This window comes from Phalacrocorax aristotelis, chromosome Z (assembly GCF_949628215.1).
Source record: "Phalacrocorax aristotelis chromosome Z, bGulAri2.1, whole genome shotgun sequence".
NCBI classification, from domain to species: Eukaryota; Metazoa; Chordata; class Aves; order Suliformes; family Phalacrocoracidae; genus Phalacrocorax; species Phalacrocorax aristotelis.
Window position 1 is genome coordinate 73,130,880 of NC_134311.1, and position 19,861 is coordinate 73,150,740.

At 39.1% G+C, this 19,861-nt stretch overlaps 1 protein-coding gene across 3 annotated transcripts in view; it reads left to right on the forward strand.

Moving 5' to 3' along the window:
• KIAA1328 (KIAA1328 ortholog) overlaps positions 1 to 19,861 on the forward strand; it is a 178,251-nt gene that overhangs the window by 51,550 nt on the left and 106,840 nt on the right. For all 3 annotated transcript variants that reach the window (XM_075078654.1, XM_075078655.1, XM_075078657.1), the window contains exon 5: positions 18,270 to 18,397. In XM_075078654.1, coding sequence (XP_074934755.1) covers positions 18,270 to 18,397 — 128 coding nt within the window. The remainder of the gene's footprint in view (positions 1 to 18,269; positions 18,398 to 19,861) is intronic.

A 19,861-nucleotide genomic window follows, 5' to 3' on the forward strand; every position in this document is an offset into this window, starting at 1 on the left:
TTTCACTCTGCTTTAAGGGGGAGAGAGGATGGAGAAGTGTTTGTTCCTAATGGGAATGCCCTTGAAAGAACAAGTAGGCGCAATCAAGGGAAAAATATACATATTGTGCAGTTAAGATTGCAGTTCTTCTACAGACTAGAATAGATCCTAGTTAAATTAGAAAAGAGGTGGATTATGTGCCTAAGTTCAGTGCAGCAGTACTAGCTGTGCAGCAAATGTCAGCGCCCCGGCCGCGATGAGTGGTGTGTTGTGGCATGGGATTATTTTAGGGTGGCTAGTCAATGTCTTCATTTATGTAGCAAGAAACAAGACACTTGTACCAAATGTATTCTATCCTTAATGCAAAGAATGCATTAAGCACCTTTTTTAAAATACTGCTTCTTATGAGTAAGACCCCAACATTTTTTGGGACTAGAATGAAAAATGCACCTGTGTAGCATTGCCTACACTGGATGTTGAAAGTCATCTTTTGGTTCTGCTGTCTCTCTGGCAGTATCCCACCCCTGCTGCCTTATGGAAACTGAACAAAATACTACTGTCCATTTGTGGAGGTTTGTAAATAAGGTTGCTGCAAAGTATGAGAACTCTTTTGGTGTCCTAAATCGTGTATTTTTTTTTAGCATGACAAGGGTAGCTGGGGTAGTTCCTTTTGTATTTTGGAAATATATCAAGACCAAAGTGGTAGGCTTTGAAAATGCTTTAAAAGATATGAAATATCAACTTATCCCTTCAGAGAAAGCTTAAGTAGATTTGAAAGGGGGTTAAAACTGCAGGTGTGAATGATCCTTCCCCAAGCCAGTGAAATAAAACAAAAAAGTGGATATAAATGGAGTGATTTTAAAATGTTTATTACTTGTTCACAGTGTAAATTCCCAACACTGTAGCTATGACATTGTCAATGTTGCTCTGGGCCTGGTCATAATGAACGTTGTAACATTTATCTTTGCTTTTTGTCACTTTTTTTGTACCTTTTTTACTTTAAATAATTCCTGATGAGAGAATCCTTGGTAAATCAGGGCTGTGTATTCCAAGTTGCCTATTACATTAGCGTGAGTCTGATATATTATTCAAGCAAATCAGTAATAAAAGATTTAAACCTTTGTCGGTTAGCTGTAATGACTTCTAGCCAAATTTCTAACTGTAGTTCACTCAATGGTGCACTGATCTGTTTTGTCCCTTCCTCCAATATATGGAAAGGTTTTGACATGAAAAAGAAAAGACGACTATCTTCCCTGAGCTGTTTGGAAGGTGGTAGCAGTACCAGTGGAATCTGAAGGGGTTTGTACTGGTGGTTATGTCCAAAAGAAAAGCAAGCTGTGGTTTTCAGACTTGATTGAGTTTGTGGCCTGAGGCACTAGGTGGCCATATAAGATCCATTCCATTCTTGATTAGCTGATGTAGGTAAACTGCTTCTGCTTTGGATACCTGCTGCAGAAGTGCCAGGCTCCATGCTCTTTTTGTAGCAGCGTAGTGTGGAGTCCCCCATAACTTTCCTGCCACATGCCAGATGAGGATGTGCTGTAAACAGCTGATTTGGATCACTCCGTTTGGGACGCAGGTTCAGAAGTCTGCCCTGAAAAGCACTTATTCTGTGACTGCAATGCATTTTCTTTTAATTGTAGATTGCCCAACTCTTACTTGCTAGATGTGACCATTTGTAGAGTAGTGTCATTCCTTGTATATGGTTCTGCAGGATTTTTAGCATTTGTACATTAGAAACTGTGCAAAAGCATATTATCCAATATCACTGTAGGGTTGAACAAATTATCACAGACTAAATTGTGTATTGCCTGTTTATACTGGACTTTAAGAATATGATTTTTTTGGTGACATTTTCTTTCAATTTCAATACAGACTACAGGAAACAAAGAATAATTTTTAAAAGCTGTTTCAACTCAGGTCAATCTTTGGTTGGTCAAGACATTCTTTCACGGGTTTTGTTCTGTGTTTATGGCTTTATTGTTTGTGAATCTGTTACCTTGACTCTTGCTAGGAAGGAAAATATTGCTAGCTCTTGACTCTTGTGAGGCAAGAAAAGGTTATTGCTAGTTCAGCATTTGGACTCAGACTTCCAAAAATCTGATCATCTTTTTGCAAGGATGGGGGTTTTATGAAGAACTGGGAAGAGAATTCTATACTTCAGATAGCCAAAAAGATATTTGTCATTTGAATGAGAACATAGAAATCTGTTGGATTTAAGCATGATTTGATGAATTTGGCTTCTGGGTTGCATGTTACATGAGAAAAGCTGCAAGGACTGACATACCATTGACATCAGAAAAGCTGGGCAAACTTATATTAAAAAAAGCCTACTAATACTTTCCCAGTGCAGCACTATACAGACTTACTAGTGTCAATGAATATTGTTCTGCTAGTATATTTCTTATTTCATGCTTCATTTTCTCTTCTCCCAGAGCTAGAAGTGTCATAAAGTGTTTTGCATTATAAGTACTAGGGATATTGTGTAGAGACAGTATTTGCCATGTTCTAAGAAATTGAAGGTGCACAGTGAAATCTAAGAAATTGAATAGACAGTTCCACCTCTTCCATTTTCCAAAAGAAATCTGCAAGAAGTAGACGTGTGGGCATCGGGAAGAAACTGTGCCTGTATGTTGACACCTTTTTTTCTCCTTTTTTTTCCTCCTTTTTTCCCCATGCAACAAAACTGACAGATGCACTTGCTATAGAGATAGGTCTGTACACAGGCTTTGCATATTAGTGTTCACAGCGGTTAATGATATTTAGGTTCAGCCTAGCTATCAAGAGGCAGGGAAATGAAAAAATACAGGAAAGTAGTGTCTCAGCTTCTCTCAAATGGGTTTTAATTGAGCTTTTTGTGATGAAAAGCTAATGCTGTCTGTTTCCTAGAGATGGCTAATTTTGTGTTCCAGTTGTAAACTGAGGAGATAGGACTGTAGTCAGAGAAGGCTAGTAACAAAATACGGGAGCAAGCATTTGGTTGTTGACTGAATATTTTAAATACATTGAGTTATGCTTTGGGAAGGAAAATAGCTACCTATTTTTGTTACAGTGTAACAAATAGTAACACTACGGCTGGTCCTAGACAAATATTTTTAACAGGGTTGTTTCCTGCTGTAGTTTTTGGAACAGGAAGTAAACATCTCTATCAGAGAGGATTTGCTATTACCACTGATAATTGCAATGATTCTCTTCTATGAAAGCTACTTAACTCCAACAACATATTTAACTACATATTTTAACATATTTGTATGGCGTGCATGCAAATAAGGTCTATTTTCAGTAGTATTCTATACCTCTTTTCTGCATGGATCAGCTGTAATGCATTCTGAGTATTTCTGTGTATCACTGAAATGAAAGGTTTTACTGTATCTTAAGAATGAATGTTTATGCTTCCAGCTTCTTACTTTTTTTTCCCAAGGTTTCTTTAATCTAGATATGATGGGGTGGAGAAAAAGGGTAGTCCTAGAGACCAGTGATGTTCAAAATACCAGTGTCTGAAAATGTTACCTCAGACTGGCAAGCTTATCCAAGCAGAACAAATGAGAACCAAAAATGCAGAATCTATCTATAAGGCTGAACTTCATGTCTTGCTGAAGCAGGGAACATTAGTTGATCTCCTCATGTTACTGTGTCTGATTGGGTGGATATCTGGAAAAATGAGCATTTCCTGCTGATAAGTTAGAGGTGTGTACTTTAACAGTCACAAAGGATATGTGAAGAGGTTTGGCAGTATTTTCTAACCATTCCTGTTGTTTATATTCTTATTTTGAGTACCTTTAAAAAGGGTTGTAATGTTTATCCGTGAATACCTTGCGCTTTGAGCTGGGGAATTTCTCTTTTCACGAGTGTTTCAGGGTAGGAAGTGGTAGTAATGTTGGCAGTAGTGCTCAATTTGTTCTTATCCTCCAAACTGGAAAATATTTACCTCCTAGAACATCACTTAAGTTTAAGTGTGGGTTTTTTTCCCCCTTTCTTTTTACAACCTTGGAAACTCTGGCAGACTGATTCAAAACAGTCACACAAGAGTGGATCTTACTCAGTGTAGTGTAAATGGAAGCAACTCTGCTAGTGAAAAAGCAACAAACAAAACCATCTTTGTATCAGCTCCTACATGGCTGAGTCTATAGGGAGCTTCAGAGGTCTTGCATCTGAGGAAAGTGATGACATGAAGAAAGTATTCAGTGTGGAAGATCATGCAGGGATCAAGAGAATTGGAAATGAAGTCAGCAAAGTAATATCTCTAAAGAAAGTCTTGTATAAGAGAAAATAGAAGATAAGTTGGAAACTATGTCTAATATTAAAGGTTTTAGGAACAGAAGGCATGAAGGTGAGAGGAACCAAAAGGAACAGTTAACACCATAAATATGTGATGATGACTGTAGCAGGATATGAAGTAAAAGAGAAGTTGGATTTTGTAGGACTGAGTGAGGAGTGGATCATGAATTTCTGCGTAAGGTACTGGGCAGAGAAACATTACATCACTGACAGGATAAGGCTACATCTAGCACTCATGAAACCCAAGGGCATGTGTTTATACTGGGGGCAGTTCTGCTGTTACATTTAATGTTTCTCTTAGAAGCGTGTACACAGCCTTTTTGATTCGGTGCTGATTTCAGTAGAGGCTGCTTTTCTAAGTGAAACTCAGCATCATCAGTCTTGTTGTAAGAACAAAGCCTCTCTAACAGATTGATTTCTAGCTCTTCTAGGTGTGAAGAAGGTGGCCCTTCCTCTCTTGGTCGGTATGCTGCTGAGTTGCATGGCCTATCGCTATTCAGACTGAAAAAATACTGAGGAAAATACTGACTTCAGCATTCATCTTTGAGAGGTGACGAGACTTCCTTGCCTCTGTTCATCCATTTCAACACCAGACCTTCCACTGAAAATAAAACTTTCCTTAACCATAATTCAGAGCCTCATAATAAAACGTGTCATGTGGTTAACCTTTAATACAATGTAACATTTAAGGAATAGTTTGCATCTTTTGCTGGTAAATTACTACATAAATATTTAGATTAGGTGCGAATAGGAACGTGGCATTATTTATGGATCCATATTTCTCTGGCATTTCAGATGCATGGTTGTTTTCCTCAGTAAATGCAGACATTAAAAGAACAAGCACACACAAAGTGCTAATTTTAAAGCTTTGCAGCTCAGGGGAGAAAAATCTCCACATGTTTTCTTAGAACTGCTTGTTGTCTCCAGTTGCACGATAGAGAGAAATCATTTAAAACACTTGCAGTTGCATTAAGCTCCTTTATTTCTGATACTTGTCACGGGGTGACATGTCTCACCTGCTAGTGCAGATTGGTAGCAGAGCAACCTGTCAGATCTGAAGATGTTTTGGTGCTGTCTGTTCTTTCTCACTTCAGAGGCAGATGTGTTATGGTACAGTTACTGCTTTAATTTTTGCCCCTATCTTGCTTCAGTTCTCTCTCACCTTAATCCTTGGAAGGGGAAGGCAAGAATGTATGAAATGTCTTACTGCTGAAAACTGTCAAAAAAAGAGGAATGCGTGGGTTCCTTTTTCTTTTTTCTGGTTTAGCTAGAGATCAGTCTGTTAGGAATACTGACCACAAAGCTACATTGCCAGTACAGAGCACAACAGCTCAGAAAATGGTCCTGAAATTGTAGCATTGCAAGGTGTTGTGGAAGCACTAAGACTCGTGTATTCTTTTAATTGTGCTGCACAGACTTCTGTGAAGTTATGTAAATCGTACCATCTCTGTAGCTAGCTTTCCCCGTTATGAAATGTGACCTTCCTTATAGACTAGACATACAAGGATGATGATAGTGAGTCCATTGATACTGTAAGCTATTCAGATACTACAATGATGGAAGCTTCCTAGCTATTAGCATAGGAGTAAATTTCCAGTTGAGATGGAAAAGGTATGGGTGTTTCCTTGATCTGTTGAAATTAAGGAGGGATACTGTGCAGCTCTGCTGCAGTCTTGTCTTTTAACTTAATCCTGCACTTCAGAAATTAATTCTTTGGGGGCTATCACTCCACCATGGTCTCCATGATGTTTATCAGTGAGAACACCTTGCTGAATGTTCATGCTTTTATGCCTGGGGCTTAGCATAAGTATCACTTGAGACCTGTAGGATCTTGTATTCCGGTTCACTGAACTGTTCACTTAAGTTTCCTGTCTTGTGTTTTGAACTTCTTCAAGGAAAGTAGCTCTCTAGATTTATTTATTTGTTGTCATTTATGATCCTTTTTTTGAAAGCCAGTCAATTCTAGTCTAGGGCCCTTGCAAGTTGTTCACATACACTAATTTTCCTTTCCTGCTTGTTGGCGAGAAACAGACGTTCCAATATAGTTTGGTATGCAGGTTACCTTGATGACCTGTTGGTCTAGAAAACACCCCTAATTTCTCTGATTTTTATAGGCCCCTAATGTATAAAATCATTTAGTGTTGAATATTTTCCCCATTTCCTATAGTGTCTTTGGTTTGATGGCTCAGGAGTTTTTTATAATCATGGGAATGTATTTTACAAGAAGACCTTTTCAGTACCTGACTTGACTAAGCTCTTGTAAACATCCATGGTGAGCCTTGCGTTATCTGCAGACCCACTGCATTTCAGACTTTTCTGGTGGTGTTTTTGTGGAGTGTGGATGTATTCGCAGAGGCATCTGACTGTGATTCTGACTGTATTGCAGTAAGTAAAGAATTTGCCGATGAACTATTTGCTTACTCAAATATTAATCCTGTGAGAGAAGGATATCTGAAAGTATCATTTTCTTGCTGCCAGTAACTGTCTTTATGCAAACTCTTTTCATTTATTTTCTTCTTAGGAGCACTCTGAGTTTAGATTTTTGAATTCCAGTCTTCTGGAGTAACGGCCCTGCAGCACTGATATCCTCAAGGCTAACACTTACCCATGTTTCTCTAAAAAGAATGGAGAACTATAATGGGGGTGTTTAAAGTACTTCCCTGGAGGTATTTAAAAGACCGTTTGGATGTGGTGCTTAGAGGCTTGGTTTAATGGTGAACTGGCAGTGTTAGGTTTTCACAGTGTTAGGACTTATTCTTGAAGGTCTTTTCCAACCTGTACATTTCTGTGTATCAGTTTCTGTGTATCTGTGTAAAAAACATCATAGAAGAGATTCTCTCTTTTCCCCATCAATACATTAGAATTCCTTGGTTTATACACACCCAGCTGGATATCTTGGTATGCTCCATATAAGAAGCCAAGAAGGCTTCCAGAATGCCAGCTATTCTTCTGTGGTAATAAATACGATGATATAGGCATGAGGTGAGTGTTTTCTTGTAGAAGATAGTCCTTGCAGAGCCTCTGGGACAGTGTTGTAGTGTTTGTACCACACAGCTTCCTTTTCTTCTCTGATGATCCAGAGCTAAAGAATTTTAAAACGCCTGTTAATTTGAGGAGCTGTGGTTCACATTATCTACTGCTAAATCTCAGATTGTCAGGAATAAAGAATATAATTATTCATTAGGTTGGGAAGGTAGAAGTTTCCTGTCTTAAAATATGTGAATACATCACCTTTTGGTCCGGGTGTGAGGGAACTGAAGTCAAAAAGTGAAATCTGAAGTGTTGGCAAAATAACTTATTTTTATTCTTGATTTCTCTCAGTTTTAAACAGTCCTGTTTACTTTACCTAGTCATGTCTTCTGTTTTGAACTGTGAGGCTTATTTTGAGTACTGTTGCTACAAAAAGAGCCTACCACCGGGATGAGCAGCTGAACACACCCTGTTTCAGACAATACTGTTTGAGACCTTAGTGCTGTAAATGATGTAGAAATGTGCATGTATTAATGAGGGGTATAATAGGTTTCAGTGAAAGTGGGAGATAAGATGTGTTAATCTTGTATATTAAATAGTCCTACAACAATGAACCTTATAATGAGGCTGTTATTAAATCTTTTCTTCACTAGCTTCAGTTCGGTGAAATCAGTGCTTTTCAGTTTGGCATGTTTAAGCCCAGCTTTTACAAGGAAGGACCAACTTTCTGAGGCCTTTGATGTTATTCTGAAATACTTATCTAATTAGAGACGTGTACAGCATGTGATGGAAAAGAAGATCTTTGGAGCACTCTGACATGGTACACTTTGCTTTTTTGGGTTTGGGGACACCTCCTTTAAAATAAGTATTGGTGCACTTGTATGCAGTTTGATTTGAACTCAGCTGCCTTTTAGGAAAAGGAGCATTGCATCTCTCTCATCAACAGCGTGCAAACAGATTGTGTTGTAGCAAGGTTAGAAAGACTGTCAAAATAGCAATAGTTTTAAAAGAAAAAATTAAATTCTCTAGAATGATACGCAATTTTTACATTCTGTACACTTTTACAGCATGTTCTAGCTATAACACTGAAGGCAGTTCCACAAGAAGGGCAAGATTTCTTGGCTCACTGGTATTTCTTTTTTTTTCTATTTTGATCCAGCACATTTCGAGATTTTTCATCTTGCCACTTGCACCATTTGCAGAGAGTCAGATTAAAATCTATGTGCTCCTGCCTGAGTATGTTCTTGTTTAAAAGGGTGAAAAAGAAAGTTGAAATACCCAAGCCTGATGCAGACTGATACAGAGAAGCAACCATGTGAGGAAACAGCAGACAAAAGAATTCCCCACAGTGGCCAGGTTTCGTTTCCTGTATGGACCTGGACGAGGAGTCTCATTCTGAGAGTGGTGGGAGCTTGGCCGAAGGAGGGTTCCTTTTCTCTGTCAACATTATTCCCATTTGAGAACTGTAAGGAAAAGGTTCGGCGAGAGACATCAAGTATATAAAATTAAGAGTGATGATTGATTGTTTCCTGTGAGGAAGCAACGAGACAGACACCACTGTGTATTCTCAGGTGATCGCCATTCTGATAGTAATGGAGACGAAACCTGATTAGCTTTGTTATAAAACAAGTTGATGTTTTGTGATCTTACATTCTCATTCCCTGCAAAGCAGACACCTTTTTGAATTACTATGCATGTTCTTTAATTGAGATGGAGGTGCTGTAGCTCTGCTCTCAGTAAGTTCAGGTTTTACATTCCATTTCTCTTTTCCCTCTTCATCCTCTTTCCTCCACACATCTGACTCCAAGCTTACATTTATCCTGTTAAATAACTCCTCTTACTGTGTCTAAACATAACAGGCTGAGCATCCTTTCTTAGATACCTCAATTCCCACAGAGGCTAAAAGCACCTTATCTCTCCTCAGGCTTCTGCCAGGAGCTCCGTTGTCAAATTAGAGTAAAGAACATGGCTGTTTTAATATCGAGTAGTACTGATATGACAAATGGCTTTGTGTAAACGGTGATGGTGGCTACTGTGAAAGATTCTGATTCTTACAAAGGCCTGCAACTAAACCAGCAAGTATTTGTGTGATGGGTATTTTATATAAACCTGTGACTGCCTGTGTGGGTGGAGGGGAGTGTAATTTGAGGAAGACCAGTAGCAGGAGGATTGCACGGCGGATTTTCATGTTTCAGAGTGGTGTGTTAAATCCCTCTCTTTAACAAAATTAACCTCAAAATTCGACGAGTGCTCGGTGCAAGTTCGGTTGGGAGAGCGGTAGTACCCAGCAAGGTCACTAGGTGGAGCGACGGCTCCATTTTTCATGTCGCAGGGGCTGACCAGTGCTTTTGTCGGCTTTGCAGATGCACATATGGTAGAATATTATAATTTTATGGTTACAATTATGAGCAATTTGATAGAAAATGAAAGCTAAATTATGCAGTGTTCCTTTTATTTGTTTAATTTTGCACTCTAAATATGTAAAAGGAAGAAAGCAGGCTTTTGGTGTGGATGGTGATAGGTGCAACACCTTCTTTTGGCTTTGTATTCTCGCGCAGCAGAGGTTGAGATTATTTTCTGTCGTGCATGATGAAATGTGTGGTGTTGTTCTCAGATGCTGGGAATGTTTTGCACAGAAATTGTGTATGGCTGAATCTCCAGGCTCCTGTTTTCCATAAAAAAAGGATCATACATTTACTGCCTGATAGACAAATACATAAGTAACAAGTTCCTTAACACTTTCCAGTGGAAGAGGCTGGGTAGCTGTGCCGTCTAAGCAAATGCCAAAGGAAATCTTTAAATCCTGAAAGTCGCTGTAGATGTTGGCAGAGCTCCCCTGAAAGGAGCGAGTATGTTGTGAACAAACTCTTTCTTGCCAGTGAAGGCAAATCTCCTGCTGTCGCAGTTCTTAAGCCAAAAGTAAGAAAATTTTATGGCCCAGTAGCCTGTTATGATGGTCTGTGGGGTCTGTATTTTGTGTATTCAGATTCTTAGGTTTTCTGTCATCAGATTCCTTATGTTCATTATTATGAAATGGCATGTTTTCACCAGTGTGTGTAGTAGCATAATTTGCCTTTTGTAAGTTGCATTCTTCCCTGCTTTTCACTGGAATAAAGTTGTTAGCACAGGCAGGCTGCAAAATAAACCTTTATTTTTCTTTTTTTCTTTGCTTGTAAGTATCCTTTTGTTTGTATTAATGAAGATAAGGCTGGAGATGAGTTTTCCACTTGGAATGAAAAGTGCAAGCTCTGAGGTGGTATTTGCATTTATTGATCCAGGCACATCTGCTGGCATATGATGGCGTGTGATATTTTTGTCCTTACCCACCTTTGAACCAGAGAACATGGCAGATAAGCTGTCCAGTTTGATTGGCATATCCTGTGGAAAGGATTTTCAATACATAGGATCAAATCCTGTAGCCTATGCTGCTTTTGCATTTTGAAAGTATGATAGAGACTTCTCTGAGGTCATGTGTTATGCTGGGAATTAGTTTTAGGTTTAAATGCTTTCCTTGCTCTCTTTAAGTCATACTGACTATCTTTTTGTTTGGCCAATTTTAGATGCGCTATATTTGTATTGTGCAACCCAGTGTTTTTCAGTATGTTTAAAGCAAACTTGAATTTCATCATCTGGGTGGAATAAAGCATCTTGGTAGATGATGTAAAACTCAGTCTGTCTATAAAATAAATTAAAAAAAAAATTACAAGTACTTAGAATAAATCATCCTGGAGAATTGAACCAGGGTAGGAAATCTTGTATGTTTTATTGCCTTTTATTTTTTTGTAGGATAGATTTTAACAGTGGCCCTCCAGGTGGTATGGGTGGAGGTGGAAAGATTATTTTTTGAAAGTAACTCGTTCGGCTGTTTAGGAAACTGTGTTTTTTTTATTTCTGTTCCCACCTGACATCAGAGAGTAGATTTGAATTTGATGTTTTACATATGCCTCCTGAAAGCTCCAAAGGACTGCCCTGGCTTTGCCCCTAACTTTGTTCTTAACTCTGTAGCTTTTCTTTAGGTAGGTAACCATAGCTTAACTAATTTGTATGCACCATATGCAGTCTTGGCTTACTTCAAAGTGTAATCAAGTCATGAACTAATTACAATACCGTATTCCCAAAGAATGTAAATTTAATTTCCCTTCAAACAGAATGGGAATGTATTAAGCAATTCCTTTATATGAGAGCTGTGGCATTCAACAACATAATGCTGATGCTTCAAACACAAGTGAAGTTCTTAACTTTTGTGGACCTTGTGACCTTTTTCCCTATGCATCTTCCCTTTTTATTCTTGCATCTTGAGGTAATTTACTGACTGGATAACAACATTAAAATATTCAAGTGTAAATTAAAATGTAACTGTTGGGCTTCAGATTGGAGATCACTCTATCTTATTGTATGTGACTTGCTTCTTTATAGTGTTCTCAGAAATGTGCTGAGGATTTTGGATCAGAAAGCGATTGTGTTTTGAATTGAAGGCTCATAAGGTTCAGACCCACACCAGATGATTTCTTTAATACATTGAAAAGTGAATGTGCAGAAAGTTCCCTACAGGGTCTTAGCATCACTGTGCCAAGGAGTCCACATAAACTCAGTTATATAAGAATGAGCGAAGTGAAGTTGTTCATAAAACATTTTATTACCTTCAGTCTTTGCAGCATCTTCAGAGTTTAGATAATAAACCTTCATAGAAGTTACTAGTCTTTACCCTTTCACAGAACAATGATTCACATAGGTTCAAGCAACTTATTTTATTTCTCTTAATTTTAAAGGCAGAGGAAACCTGTTAGGGTTTACTTTGATCTGTGCCTGGATAGTTTGATTTCCAAAACACAGCCCTGTTGTTGCTTTTCTGGGATGAGATTGTCAAAGTGCAGGATTGTACATGTATTAAATGCAGGTTGTATTTTAAAATTAAATGTGGGTTAGCTTCCAATGAAGTATAATTGTTTAATGCTAAAGGAAAGAGCTTAGGATATCTTAGTTTATATTTTAAAGTGTTCCTTTTAGATGTTAATTCATTAATACCAGCAGTTTATTTTTATTCATATGACTTTTCATATGTAAGTAGTTGAAGCTGCATTATTTTAATCCTGTCTTTGGTTAGGAAGAAGAGAGCCTGCAGGTGGAAATCAGAATGACATACATATTGCTTCTTTCCCAAAAGGCATGGTATCTTTCTCCTATTGATATGCAAACTATTAAGGTAGAAAATAAACCTCATTGCTGTACGTGTCAAAATACTGAAAAATATATGCTTGGGTGATGCACGGAAAACGGGGCCCACTTCAAACTGAGCGTACTTGTAATGGGGTTTGCTACGAGGCTGTCATGGGCCTTTGGGGCTCTGCATACTCTGCAAATTCTTTTCCATTGTATTATGAGAATTTAAATGTATCTTGAACCTCATTTTAGATACAGGTATAGTTTTATTTGGAGACCCAGCTATGTTGGGTCTTAGCCTTTGCTTGAGTTTGGTGAGATGCTTTCTTACTCTTGCAGCAGCATTTTAGGGTATTTTTTGGCCACAGTGCATTGGGATGCCACAGTAGTACAAGGTGCCAAAGTTATAGATGCAGAGGTGTGTCTATTAAACAGGTGAACAATGTCAAAGCAAGCTTACAAGTTGCCAGACACAGTCCAGCTGCATTCTGGAAATGGTGTAGTGTTGGTGTTGCAGCCAAGCTAACAACAACAACAATAACAAAAAAAACAACCACAACCAAAAAAAACCCCACACCAAAACCACAAAAAAATCCCAAAGCCAAACAAACAAAAAAAAACCAACCCCAAAACCAAACGAACAAAAAAAAAACCAAACCCCAACCCACAAGACCAAACCCCACAGAAGCACCAAAGCCAGGTAAATTAGGTGAGGCATAAAGTGCTAGATGCTGTGCATGGCTCCTTGAATAGGTCTCACTTATACGCACCTAGTTCTGTGGAGGGCAGGCAGACAAGCTCAGGTCTGCCTGAAACTTATCTGCATAGATTTGTCTTTAGAGACCGAAGACCTCTCTGTCAGTGCTTAGCCTAGCTTCAGCAATGTAGTGTCAGTGGTACTTCCTCAGCATCTCTTCCACAGTCTAGTTTTTTCACAGCTTTTGTCTTGAAGGGACTACCTCAGGCAGTGAAGAGAATTTGGTGTTTGCTGAAACTGCCAATATGATGATAACTAGTCAGTTTTCTAGATGTGTGTCCTTAAGCAGGGATTAAAAAAGTGTTTTGTGGCTACTAGATCATGATTGCAGATGTCAAAAAGCTTTCTTCATCAAGTCCTGAAATCATATCCCTGAAGGTTTCTTTTATCTCTATTCCAAAGTGTAAGTTATTGCTATCTTACTTAAATTTAAATCTAACTTGTGCCTGTTTGACTTTCCTTCCTTTGCTTGCTTCATTCGTCTTTGCATATCTCTAATAGCTCTGAGTCTCTAGAGAATCTTCCATTGGATATAGGGGCTTATGGGACTGGAGCGTCTTGTTTAGCTCTTGTGTTCTTTCTGACGTGGGTCAGAGTACGCAGCCCTGAATGAAGGGCTCCAAGTTGGAGCCACAGTCAGAGACTATAGGAATCAGTCATCCCTGGGTATCTTGTTCGGTGCTTGGAAAGTCTCTTGGGGCTTGTCTACATGGGTGAATGCAGGCGAACTTGTACTCTAAGCTGCTCAGGTGCAAGATGAGTCTGGTCTGTTAGCACTGTTCCTGAGCTGTGTTAACTTACCCTACAGCTACAAGACTTGTGTTCTAGAGCTGCCTTGTGGAGTGTGGGACTGCTGGGCTGCACCTGTGTGCACAGACATGCCCAAAGACTCCCTGTGTCAGTTTTTCTACGTGTAAAAAGGGAACACTAGAGCTTACGTCTGTCCCAAAAATGCTTATGACAAGTTAGAGGAATGAATCTCACAACCACCCTGAAAATACAAGGCCTTTGTTATTAGCATGATTGCCAAAAGAATATCATTAGTTGTGTTCTTCCTTAATAACAGCTTCTAGAAAACCTTTTTTTTCCAGCCTCAAATTCCTGTAATTGGAGGCTTCTTCAATTTTTTTAAGATAAAGGGAGGTAAAAACCAAACAATTTTCCTTGAATGATACAGGCTAAAAAAACTTCTCTCTAAGGAAAAAGACTTCTACCTTTCACCCCCTGCCTTACAAGAAATTTTTTGAGAAAGGCAGAACTTCAACAAATAGCGTTTCCAGAGTGGCCTTGTATTGGCAACATTTTGAAAGCCTCAACTCTAAATGAACAGAACAGTAGGTGTTTGAACTGCAGTAGCATGAACATTGCTTGCAGAAGGGTGTGAAGGCTTACGTGTAGAACTCAAAAGCTTTCTAGGAAATCGCTGGATGCTCTAAACCAAAATACTTGAGATTTTAAGCTGGGCTTCACTTAAAGAGGCAGTGGAAACAGCATACTGGGAACAGTGCAGAAGGTCAGTGGGCATCCTAGAAATTAGCACTTTTTCCCCCACCATTTTTTTTCCCCCCATGTTCTGGGGAAGCAAGGAACTGTAGCTGTCTGTCCGACTTCAGCTTGAGAAGGCTAAAAATACTTCAGCAATGAGTAAGCTGGGAGTGGTTGGTGTAGCCACAGAGCAGACTTAAAAGCCTGTGGCTTAAGAGTGGAGCTGGAGAGAGAGTAGAGTTGAGACTTTGTAAGGTGGATGGACCCTACCAGACAGGTTGCTGCTGCTGGAAGAGGTGAACCTCTCTCCCCTGCTGCCTATTCACTCTGCTGGCTTTGTGCCAGCTCTTTTGCTTAACTGACCCTTTGCATTGCTGGTTCAGTTTGCTGAGCTCTTGGGGTAAGTGAGAAGTTAGGGAGAGCTACAGAGCTGGTGCAGATGGAGGGAGTAAGACTCCATGGCGTGAGGAGGAGTGTGTCTTTGGCAGCAGTTGACCATTATGTTGGCTGTGCCTTCTCATGAAACCTCACCCTAACTAAAAGCTCTTTTTTCCCTGCCTAGTGTCCCTTTCCCTGGAAGTCTGTTCCAGGCCTCTGTAGGCGTGACACCACTGCATACTAGCAGTCCCTCTTCTCAAAGACAACTCTGTCTCCACTGAGGTTCTCTCTTAAGAGCCATAAATGAACTCTTAATTCTGTGACTTATATTCAGTGACAAAATTAACTAATTTATTCTATAAAATATATAGTATTACAGTATGACATGTAAACGTGGCTGTTGAAATCTTAACCTTTGCATTGCTGATTTTTTTTGTCTGCCCAACCCCCTGTACAGCCTTAATACTTTACTAACAAACTGCATAAAATGTATTACTCAGATACATTCAAATGCATATTTCTTGGACATAAAACTACCATTCAGTGAAATGCCAAGTACCACTTCTCTAAGGTAACTAACATCTTGTAAATCCAATATTTGTGCTTCTAAACACTTAAAGAAGTATCTGGTGTCAGCATTTAGGCACATCACTTTTCCTGTGGAATACAAATCTCTAGGACTTCCTGTCCAATAGGCTTTTTTTCACCCTTATAGCATTTTTTAAAAGCAGATTATGAAAATATTTCTCATTATCTATGTATTTGTCTAGAGATTGTATTGTCATAGTACATGTATGCCCTTGTTGTATCTGAATGACTTAAATATTTTTGTGGCAGTGTTGTATATTGCCTGGTTAATTTGTAGGGGGAAAAAAAAGAGATCATCTTGCTGCTTTTAGCAAAAATTCAATAGAACGGAAGAGTAAGATCCAATATTAAGGCTTTTTTTTTTCTTAAGAACATATTCTGCATTAAATGTACCAGCACATTATGGAGAATTATCATACTTAGAGCTATTCTGCCTGTGTCTTAAACAAATGAACATTTTTTTCCCCTATTTGAAGCTTCATGTTTACTTGCTTAGTAAGCAAAGCAGGACATTGGACACTCAGACTATGGTGGCTGTAACAATGTGTTGCTTAATGTAGACAGGTTGTGTGAATGAATAAGGTTTTACTCTTCTAATACAGGAAGGTTTAACGGTTAGAGTGCTGACTGAATCTTAGACGAATTTCAGGCATATCTGAGCTGCCATTCAAGCTCATGTTTACTATTGCCCTTCCTGCTCATGATCACGTAACTGACCCTTGGACAACCAGGATTTGCTTGCATGCTTTCCAAATGTTAATTTTGTGTGTCATGTTTTAAACTGTATTTTAAATAAATTTGGCAGTTGCAAGCAAGAGATGGTGGCATCATATGCACAGCAAGGGCTCTGCAGTCTCTCAAACACAATTTGGGCATCTCTCTTATGGTACACTTGCATCACGTATGTGCTAAGCTTGGGAGTGAGGGCAGTCTTGCTAGCTTTCCAGCAGGACAGATACTAACACTGTGGCAAGAGTGAGGGTAGGTGTATGGCCATCAGTCGTAGGCCCCAAGGCCGTTTAGGGTAGTCATTCCTCGTGCCAGCAGTGTGCTAGCTGGAGGAAGAAGAGGGTAAAATCTGTTTTGTGGGGAAGGGGTTGCTGGAAGCAAAGTGAATTAAGAGGGCTGTAAAAAATTTATAAAGATAGGACTGTCTGTTTTTATATTCTGCCACATAACATGGGTTTAAATGAATTTCCCTATAATTTGTTTCAAATACCGACATTTAACTCTTAGGCTGTATAAATGAACTGGCTTTTTCTAGAGTAAAATTCATGCCCTGCGTCCAGGCTAATATGTTCACCTACTATAAACATTACTGCCTATGGTTACAACCGGAATAAAAAATTCCTTTTATATACATCATAGCTGGCAGAGACTCCTGAGACCACCACAAATCACTTCAGCCTTTTTGGTGCTCTCTGACGAAATGAACTGAAATGTAAAACGGCTCAAGCTTCAGTCAGGCTGGCTCTGGAAAGCAATTAGCCTGTTTAGACTGTTGTTTGTACCCTCCCGTATTTCCAGGTGCTAAGCAAAGGTGTTCTAGGAGATCTGTTGATGGATTTAAACATTGGGGTTTAATAACCTCCTCCTGTTCCTTCCTGAAATGTTTTGCTTATTCTCTGTGTAGCCTTTTTATTTAAAGGAAAGAAAAACAAACAAAACCCTGGCAAGACCCCTCCCTCCCCAAAAAGAACAAGAAGAAGAAGCAGGAAAAAAAAAACCACAGGGTCATAACAGGGAATAACAAAACAGTGAGTTATTTATGCAGCCATGATTGGCAAAAATGATTGCAACATGAATTTGCCCAGAAGCAATGATTAGATCATAAAAATGTTAAGGAAATCTGTAACTCAACACCATTTTATAGATTGAAGAAGTTTTTGTTCCCTACCTTAATTGCAGTGACTTGTTATTAAAGTATTTATTCAGAGTAATCTCTTTGGACAGCGAGCCCTTATTCCATCTGCATGCATAATTAAAAGTGAGGGGGGAGAGAGGGGGGCATAAATGGTTTACCATGCTACATGAGCAAGGGAGGGAATTACACAATGACAGGTGAAGAGCAGATTTATCTCCTGTTGGAATTTCAATGCTGCAAGCAAGGCAGGACAGTGTTGCTTGCTAATATCCTTGCAAACACCACAGTTGCTGCTTCTCCTGATTACTGTCCAAAAATCATTGCTGTTCTCTGAAAGGCCTGTATAGTGCTGTGTCTGTGGCTTGTGGAGCTGTTGGTGCTCTAGCAAAGAGATTTGGATTTGGGTATGTGGGCTTGTGAATCCGTGTCTGTGCTTAAAAATGGACTATTTACTTATTTGGCTGGCTATTATTTATAAATAAACATTGGTAGTGTCTGGCTTTGAATACAAATCAGAGGGTTGTAATTGTTCCAGATGAAACAATGTCATCACCTGCCTCCTGCTGCTGTCCCTTTCCAATGATAAAAGAACTGGGTGCAATTCTTTTTCTACTCTCTGAGTAGAGAGAAGGTTGTACTTGAACATTCGTCTCTAGGCAGATTTATCATCATTAGGCAGTACTCAAAGAGTATCGGTTTTTAAATTGAACTGTTATGGATGTAAATCAGATTTACACAGAGTAAGTTGGTATATATGTGACTCTAACTAATTGCTAAAGAGTATTTTTCCCTTAACTTCCCATGTCTCACCTCTGCAGCAGCAGTACAGAGAATGCCAGGAACTTTTGAGCCTTTATCAGAAGTACCTAGCTGAGCAGCAGGAAAAGCTATCACTCTCCCTTTCTGAACTCAGTGCTGCCAAGGAAAAGAATCAGAAGGTAAGCTCTTTTTCCCCATCTCCTCTTTTTAATGATGTCTTTGAAACATCTTTTCTTTTTTACTAGAACTGCAACTTTTAGTGTGTTGTCTTGCATTATGCAGTGTAGAATACTGTTTTGTGATTGGCTTCCCATGCGTCCTTCCCTTAATACGTGGATTGCAGGAAAACAAAACAAAAAAAACCACCAAGTTTTGGGTCAATAAAGTGGATGAAGGTAATTGAACATGTGGTAGTGGAGTAGGAATCATAGGAACCCATGCCTTTGCTAAGGAAATAGTTAAGATGCTCTTCTGTTTTCTGTCCTGTTTCTTAAACAGTAAAATAATTGCAGTCGCTATAGATACAGCCTTTTGAATTTTCACTGTGGCTTTTGATGATTGAAAAGGACATTACAGATGATGTATTTGGTCAATAAGTGCTTTCTCAAGTATGGCAGCCCATCTGATTTGAGCTGTTTGTAGAAGACCTGTAATTATATATGCAGTTTGAAAAGAGAAAACATTGACTAGAGATACAACATGTTAAATTATAAGGGCTAAAATGTTTCTCAAATGCATGCGCCCAAAGACTTGAACATGGTTGCTTGAGATTTTTTTCTGATAACTGGGTACTTGATTTGCATTCTTGCTGCTGCAGATTATACCCTGGAAGTGAAGGCTACTTCAAGTGCTCTACCTAATGTTCTCACCTGCTGTTCTCTTTCAGTAGCTTCCCTCTGCAGAACTTCAGAGTCTATCCTACCTAAGACTATGCTTTTTTTTATAGGTTGGGCTCTTGGTCCTTTCTTTTTCTGAAAGAGTCTTGAAGGCTTATAATAGGGGTAGAAGTAAAGTTATCAGCACAGAGTATGCAGAAGTTGTCCTGACTCTGGCCTCTCAGTGGTTCCTACTAACAAAACTACATAGATCCCACTGTGAAGGAAGCCTGTGAAGGAAGGGGTGCATTTTAAATTCTGTTCAGGAAGCAGGTAGCAATACTTCTCTGACTTCATTGACATCAGGAATCGTTTTTCATCCTGCTGATTTTGTTTTTTGTAAAATACGTTGCTGGACATTGACCTGTTTGTCAGGCTTTTAGCCTTTATAAGCACTTAATTTCTGTTCTTTTGTATCTTCATCTGCTATCCATTCTGTGATGGTGTTGAGTTCAGAACAAGAACCTTCTCTGAGAATTGATGATGCCTGTGTTCTTGCTTGTGATATGGAACTTGTTGGGGATATCCGTGGAAAACAGTCAGGAGGACCCCATGTAGTCCAACAGCACCGTGGCAGCTGTTTGGGATGCTGCCAATACTCTTGCAGGTTTTGCTGTGCTTAACCCTCCACCTTTAGCCTTTCAACTTTAAATACTGTATCTTGTACTAGGTTAGCATGGAATATAAAGTTATCTGGTGTAATCACATCTATATTGCTAAAGTATAAAAGCAGGTAATAAACCTTCAGCCCATTAACTATCAAATCAG